This window comes from Oncorhynchus keta, chromosome 9 (assembly GCF_023373465.1).
Source record: "Oncorhynchus keta strain PuntledgeMale-10-30-2019 chromosome 9, Oket_V2, whole genome shotgun sequence".
NCBI classification, from domain to species: domain Eukaryota; kingdom Metazoa; phylum Chordata; class Actinopteri; order Salmoniformes; family Salmonidae; genus Oncorhynchus; species Oncorhynchus keta.
Genome location: NC_068429.1, coordinates 40,960,484 through 40,967,983, shown reverse-complemented (window position 1 = coordinate 40,967,983; position 7,500 = coordinate 40,960,484). Strand labels below are relative to the sequence as shown.

Below are 7,500 nucleotides of genomic sequence, written 5' to 3'. Positions count from 1 at the left end.
GTCATCTCCCGTCTGGATTACTGCAACTCGCTGTTGGCTGGGCTCCCTGCCTGTGCCATTAAACCCCTACAACTCATCCAGAACGCCGCAGCCCGTCTGGTGTTCAACCTTCCCAAGTTCTCTCACGTCACCCCGCTCCTCCGCTCTCTCCACTGGCTTCCAGTTGAAGCTCGCATCCGCTACAAGACCATGGTGCTTGCCTACGGAGCTGTGAGGGGAACGGCACCTCAGTACCTCCAGGCTCTGATCAGGCCCTACACCCAAACAAGGGCACTGCGTTCATCCACCTCTGGCCTGCTCGCCTCCCTACCACTGAGGAAGTACAGTTCCCGCTCAGGCCAGTCAAAACTGTTCGCTGCTCTGGCTCCCCAATGGTGGAACAAACTCCCTCACGACGCCAGGACAGCGGAGTCAATCATCACCTTCCGGAGACACCTGAAACCCCACCTCTTTAAGGAATACCTAGGATAGGATAAAGTAATCCTTCTCACCCCCCCCTTAAAAGATTTAGATGCACTATTGTAAAGTGGCTGTTCCACTGGATGTCATAAGGTGAATGCACCAATTTGTAAGTCGCTCTGGATAAGAGCGTCTGCTAAATGACTTAAATGTAAATGTAAATGAGAGGGAGAGGGGGAGAGGGAGAGAGAGAGAGGGAGAGGGAGAGGGAGAGGGGGAGAGAGAGAGGGAGAGACAGAGAGAGAGACGGAGAGAGGGAGAGGGGCAGAGAGGGGGAGCGGGTGAGAGAGACAGAGATAGACACAGAGAGAGACACAGAGAGAGAGAGAGAGAGAGAGAGAGAGAGAGAGAGAGAGAGAGAGAGAGAGAGAGAGAGAGAGGGAGAGATTGAGTGAAGAGAGGGGAGCTAGCAGAGGAGAGAAAGGAGGGAACAGAGTGAAACAGAGGGGGAGAGAGAGCGCATCCCTCTTTTTAGGAGTGAACTAGAGATCTGTGTAACAGTAGTTTCCTTCCTCATCTTCATCAGATGTTGGTCCAGTCCGATCCAATTAACCGTTTTAACTACAACTTTGCTCATCAGTAGGAGCTACACACTGAAGTGAGCTATCAAATGATTTAAAAACGCAAAAACACCACAATCAAAGTTAAATAATCTCCTCTGTACTTTGCAGTTTGGCCAGAGGCAGCCAGGAGCCTTTGGCCCCCCACCAGATGATCAGACAGCACATCTAATAGGAAACTACACTCAACTCAGCTAAAGCATGTCCACCAACCGGAGAGGAGAGGAAGAACACTGGAGCTCAGGCCCTGGGTAGTATAACATTTCACCTCTTCTCTATCTCCCTCTTCCTTTCTCCCTCCCCTTCCCTTCCCCTCTCTCTCTCTCCCTCTCGCTCTTTTCCTCTGTAGTGGAATAATCCTTTTCCTTGGAGAGGAGCCTAGCTCTGGTCAGCTGAGCTCCCCTAAGACCTACCCTCCCGGCCCACTACATCAACCCAGACCCCGGCAAACCAGGTCTGGGGCAGACTCCACCGTTTATTGCTTCGGGGAGAGATCAAATAGTCTGATGTTTAAAAATAGAAAAGTATTACTTGACAGAGTCAAAGCAGCTTCCTGTCCTCTGGGAAAAGCCAAGTTCATTACACTGTCAGAGAGGAAATCTCTTCAAATCAGAAGAGGAAGCATCGCCGGATCCTAAACCCCCGCCTTGGTCAGCCGTGTTAAGACTAGATATTAACCAGATTAAATAAACATTGAAATCGTATGATTTTAAGACTTGGGTTCGAGATTCAACCATGATCACCCATTTTCGGCTACAAAGTTTCGACATTCACACTAAACACTGCACATGTCGGCTCAATCGGATTATGACTGACGTCCGGATTGAATCGAGGCCTAGATATTGCTTCAATAGAAAAGTGCACAATTCTTGGCCGGTGGCCACATTGGAGTGAACTCCATGTCGTATGTCTATTGTGAAAATAACTAGGCTAAAAGTTACAGAACTATTGATTTATGGCATACTGGCGAGAGAACCACGCAGAGTAAACTGTGTCTGAACTATGTCTGCATTCATAAACCATTCTTTAGAACCCAAACGACCAGCCACATATTGCACCAGCAACCCAGTATAGAAGCCAAGGCCGCAGCCAAAGTTGTTTACTTGGAGAGAAGAAACGTCTCCAACAGACTGCCAGAGGGAGAGAACGCGGGGAGGGTAACGTCTAGTTCACAGGCAAAACCTCCCAGGACAAAAAGCAAGACATCACAAATGACAAGGCGGAGTGGAAAAGACACAAAGACGAATTCACCCACAACAGAATTTCAGAGGAGAAGAAGAAAAGGGAACAGCACAAAACGGGCGGGGTCACGCCAATGTGAGCAAAAATATTCAGCCTCTCTGCACTTTGGTCTGAAAAGACTCTCAGGTGATCCAACCGTGAGAAAAGACGGCCAGCGTGAGGATGTCCAGAAACCGTAGCGAGGCTGTGTGTCACTGTGAGAAGTTGGTACGTGCAATGTCTACGTCTATGTGCCAATGCTACTTGGTGCTGCTAGCTAATGTCTTTCCTCGTCTCTCCTCGTCTCTCCTCTCCTCGTCTCTCCTCTCCTCGCCTCTCCTCTCCTCTCCTCGTCTCTCCTCTCCTCTCCTCGCCTCTCCTCTCCTCGTCTCTCCTCTCCTCTCCTCTCCTCGTCTCTCCTCTCCTCGTCTCTCCTCTCCTCTCCTCGTCTCTCCTCTCCTCTCCTCGTCTCTCCTCGCCTCTCCTCTCCTCTCTTCTCCTCGTCTCTCCACGCCTCTCCTCTCCTCTCCTCGTCTCTCCTCTCCTCGTCTCTCCTGACTCGGGAAGGCTTTCACCAGAGAACATGCTCTGACAACCAGGGCCACCGTTCTCCCGACACGCACGCACGTACGCTGAAAACCATTCGTTGGGTTAAGAAGTTGAGGGCCTTCAAGGCCAAGCTGCTTTGTTTTCTATGGACGCTGTCTGACGAGAGGATTTGTTTAATACTTCTAAACCCAGACTCTATCTGTTATCATCTGCCGGTTCTGAGGGACACTATTTGAAATAAATGAAGAATATCCTTCTTTACAGAAAACAAACCTATCTGTTATTCAAAGCACGGAGAGACAGGCGATTCTGAAGAGGAGGACGAGAGTAGGATTTCTGTGTCTGTCCCAAATCCCCGGCTCAATGTTTGGACGGCTGGAAGGCTATCCGTGTCTTTTTACCTACTGAGGACGTTTCTGGTTGGTTCGGGATATGTACAAGAGTTTCAATAGGTGGTTTTTAACTGGGAATAAGCTGAGATAGGCGGTGCCCCTTTTCCACTTACTCGAGGAAGCTGGTGATATAGTCCTTACTGCAGGCCGACCAGGAGAAGGGATTGGTGTTAGCTGTGATGTGGGCCGCCATCAGCTTGGCTGCCTCATGGCCTTTAGTCCCACATGAGTTTCCTATTCCATCATGGTTCATCCCGAAACTGTAAGACACAAAATGGAGGACAGAGAGGAGGGCAGGTAAAATACGGAGTAAGATGGAATCAAGACAGTGATCTAAGGCCAGTTGCAGGTTAAGGTAAGGAGTGGGGGAGGATCAACTGATCCTAGATCTGTGCCTAAGGACAGCTTCTACCCAGATTGGCTCAACATCCCATTCAAAGGGAGATTGGTGGTGTCATGGAGGGAGATATCTACTGCGGGTGATGTGTGTGAATCAGTCAGATAGATTCTAATACTACGGGTGATGTGTGTGAATCAGTCAGATAGATTCTAATACTACGGGTGATATGTGTGAATCAGTCATAGATTCTAATACTACGGGTGATGTGTGTGAATCAGTCAGATAGATTCTAATACTACGGGTGATGTGTGTGAATCAGTCATAGATTCTAATACTACAGGTGATGTGTGTGAATCAGTCATAGATTCTAATACTACGGGTGATGTGTGTGAATCAGTCAGATAGATTCTAATACTACGGGTGATGTGTGTGAATCAGTCATAGATTCTAATACTACAGGTGATGTGTGTGAATCAGTCATAGATTCTAATACTACAGGTGATGTGTGTGAATCAGTCAGATAGATTCTAATACTACGGGTGATGTGTGTGAATCAGTCATAGATTCTAATACTACAGGTGATGTGTGTGAATCAGTCAGATAGATTCTAATACTACGGGTGATGTGTGTGAATCAGTCAGATAGATTCTAATACTACGGGTGATGTGTGTGAATCAGTCATAGATTCTAATACTACAGGTGATGTGTGTGAATCAGTCATAGATTCTAATACTACGGGTGATGTGTGTGAATCAGTCAGATAGATTCTAATACTACGGGTGATGTGTGTGAATCAGTCATAGATTCTAATACTACTGGTGATGTGTGTGAATCAGTCAGATAGATTCTAATACTACGGGTGATGTGTGTGAATCAGTCATAGATTCTAATACTACGGGTGATGTGTGTGAATCAGTCAGATAGATTCTAATACTACGGGTGATGTGTGTGAATCAGTCAGATAGATTCTAATACTACGGGTGATGTGTGTGAATCAGTCATAGATTCTAATACTACGGGTGATGTGTGTGAATCAGTCAGATAGATTCAAATACTGTGGGTGATGTATGTGAATCAGTCAGAGATTCTAATACTACGGGTGATGTGCGGGAATCAGTCAGATAGATTCTAATACTGCGGGTGATGTGTGTGAATCAGTCAGATAGATTCTAATACTGCGGGTGATGTGTGTGAATCAGTCAGATAGATTCTAATACTGCGGGTGATGTGTGTGAATCAGTCAGATAGATTCTAATACTGCGGGTGATGTGTGTGAATCAGTCAGATAGATTCAAATACTGCGGGTGATGTGTGTGAATCAGTCAGATAGATTCAAATACTGCGGGTGATGTGTGTGAATCAGTCAGATAGATTCTAATACTGCGGGTGATGTGTGTGAATCAGTCAGATAGATTCTAATACTGCGGGTGATGTGTGTGAATCAGTCAGATAGATTCAAATACTGTGGGTGATGTGTGTGAATCAGTCAGATAGATTCTAATACTGTGGGTGATGTGTGTGAATCAGTCAGATAGATTCAAATACTGCGGGTGATGTGTGTGAATCAGTCAGATAGATTCAAATACTGTGGGTGATGTGCGGGTGATATGTGATGAATCAGTCAGATAGATTCTAATACTGCGGGTGATGTGTGTGAATCAGTCAGATAGATTCTAATACTGCGGGTGATGTGTGTGAATCAGTCAGATAGATTCTAATACTGCGGGTGATGTGTGTGAATCAGTCAGATAGATTCAAATACTGTGGGTGATGTGTGTGAATCAGTCAGATAGATTCAAATACTGTGGGTGATGTGCGGGAATCAGTCAGATAGATTCTAATACTGTGGGTGATGTGCGGGAATCAGTCAGATAGATTCTAATACTGCGGGTGATGTTCGGGAATCAGTCAAACAGCTTCTTCCTTGGGGTTTGGCTGAAACGTTTAGGTACCTCTGAAAGAATGAATCTCTACCTTTACACTATTTTCTACCTCATCTCTAGGCTTTGAGAGGGTGAGAGAGAGGTAGAGAGGCTATGGGATGGTTAGAGAGAGGTAGAGAGGCTATGAGATGGTTAGAGAGAGGTAGAGAGGCTATGGGATGGTTAGAGAGAGGTAGAGAGGCTATGGGATGTTAGAGAGAGGTAGAGAGGCTATGGGATGGTTAGAGAGAGGTAGATAGGCTATGGGATGGTTAGAGAGAGGTAGATAGGCTATGGGATGGTTAGAGAGATGTAGAGAGGCTATGGGATGGTTAGAGAGAGGTAGAGAGGCTATGAGATGGTTAGAGAGAGGTAGAGAGGCTATGAGATGGTTAGAGAGAGGTAGAGAGGCTATGAGATGGTTAGAGAGAGGTAGAGAGGCTATGAGATGGTTAGAGAGAGGTAGAGAGGCTATGGGATGGTTAGAGAGAGGTAGAGAGGCTTTGGGATGGTTAGAGAGAGGTAGAGAGGCTTTGAGATGGTTAGAGAGAGGTAGAGAGGCTATGAGATGGTTAGAGAGAGGTAGAGAGGCTATGGGATGGTTAGAGAGAGGTAGAGAGGCTATGGGATGGTTAGAGAGAGGTAGAGAGGCTATGGGATGGTTAAAGAGAGGTAGAGAGGCTATAGGATGGTTAGAGAGAGGTAGAGAGGCTATGGGATGGTTAGAGAGAGGTAGAGAGGCTATGAGATGGTTAGGAGAGGTAGAGGCTATGAGATGGTTAGAGAGAGGTAGAGAGGCTATGAGATGGTTAGAGTAGAGAGGCTATGGGATGGTTAGAGGAGGTAGAGAGGCTATTGGATGGTTAGAGAGGTAGAGCGGCTATGGGATGGTTAGAGAGAGGTAGAGAGGCTATGGGATGGTGAGAGAGAGTAGAGAGGCTATGGGATGGTTAGAGATAGGTAGAGAGGCTATGGGATGGTTAGAGATAGGTAGATAGGCTATGGGATGGTTAGAGAGAGGTAGAGAGGCTATGGGGTGGTTAGTTAGGTTAGAGATAGAAAGGCTATGGGATGGTTAGAGAGAGGTAGAGAGGCTATGGGATGGTTATATGGGATGGTTAGAGAGATGTAGAGGCTATGAGATGGTTAGAGAGAGGTAGAGAGGCTATGGGATGGTTAGATGAGAGGCTATGGGATGGTTAGAGAGATGTAGAGAGGCTATGAGATGGTTAGAGAGATGTAGAGAGGCTATGGGATGGTTAGAGATATGTAGAGAGGCTATGGGATGGTTAGAGAGATGTAGAGAGGCTATGAGATGGTTAGAGAGATGTAGAGAGGCTATGGGATGGTTAGAGAGAGGTAGAGAGGCTATGGGATGTTAGAGAGAGGTAGAGAGGCTATGAGATGGTTAGAGAGAGGTAGAGAGGCTATGGGATGGTTAGAGAGAGGTAGAGAGGCTATGAGATGGTTAGAGGGAGGTAGAGAGGCTATGAGATGGTTAGAGAGAGGTAGAGAGGCTATGAGATGGTTAGAGAGAGGTAGAGAGGCTATGGGATGGTTAGAGAGAGGTAGAGATGCTATGGGATGGTTAGAGAGAGGCAGAGAGGCTATGAGATGGTTAGAGAGAGGTAGAGAGGCTATGGGATGGTTAGAGAGAGGTAGAGAGGCTATGGGATGGTTATAGAGAGGTAGAGAGGCTATGGGATGGTTAGAGGTTGAGATGGTTAGAGAGAGGTAGAGAGGCTATGAGATGGTTAGAGAGAGGTAGAGAGGCTATGAGATGGTTAGAGAGAGGTAGAGAGGCTATGTGATGGTTAGAGAGAGGTAGAGAGGCTATGGGATGGTTAGAGATAGGTAGAGAGGCTATGGGATGGTGAGAGAGAGGTAGAGAGGCTATGGGATGCTTAGAGATAGGTAGATAGGCTATGGGATGGTTAGAGAGAGGTAGAGAGGCTATGGGATGGTGAGAGAGAGGTAGAGAGGCTATGGGATGGTTAGAGATAGGTAGATAGGCTATGGGATGGTTAGAGAGAGGTAGAGAGGCTATGGGGTGGTTA

At 46.8% G+C, this 7,500-nt stretch overlaps 2 protein-coding genes across 20 annotated transcripts in view; one reads left to right on the top strand and one right to left on the bottom strand.

Annotated features, from left to right (window-relative positions):
* The window catches only part of LOC118373438 (A disintegrin and metalloproteinase with thrombospondin motifs 6), a 120,162-nt gene that overhangs the window by 59,306 nt on the left and 53,356 nt on the right, over positions 1-7,500 (bottom strand). For both annotated transcript variants that reach the window (XM_052525902.1, XM_052525903.1), the window contains exon 10: positions 3,295-3,441. In XM_052525902.1, the coding sequence (XP_052381862.1) occupies positions 3,295-3,441 (147 nt within the window). The remainder of the gene's footprint in view (positions 1-3,294; positions 3,442-7,500) is intronic.
* The window catches only part of LOC127931857 (octapeptide-repeat protein T2-like), a 5,023-nt gene continuing 2,702 nt past the window's right edge, over positions 5,180-7,500 (top strand). For 6 of the 18 annotated variants that reach the window (XR_008143343.1, XR_008143342.1, XR_008143330.1 and 3 more), the window contains exon 1: positions 5,180-6,175. Coding sequence is in view for 2 of the 18 variants with exons in the window: in XM_052525904.1 (XP_052381864.1) it covers positions 5,737-6,175 (439 nt within the window). In the remaining 16 variants the exon portion in view is untranslated. Of the gene's footprint in view, positions 6,176-6,638; positions 7,158-7,177 lie in introns of those variants that run through there. The other 12 variants (XR_008143336.1, XR_008143335.1, XR_008143334.1 and 9 more) reach the window with 3 other exon arrangements.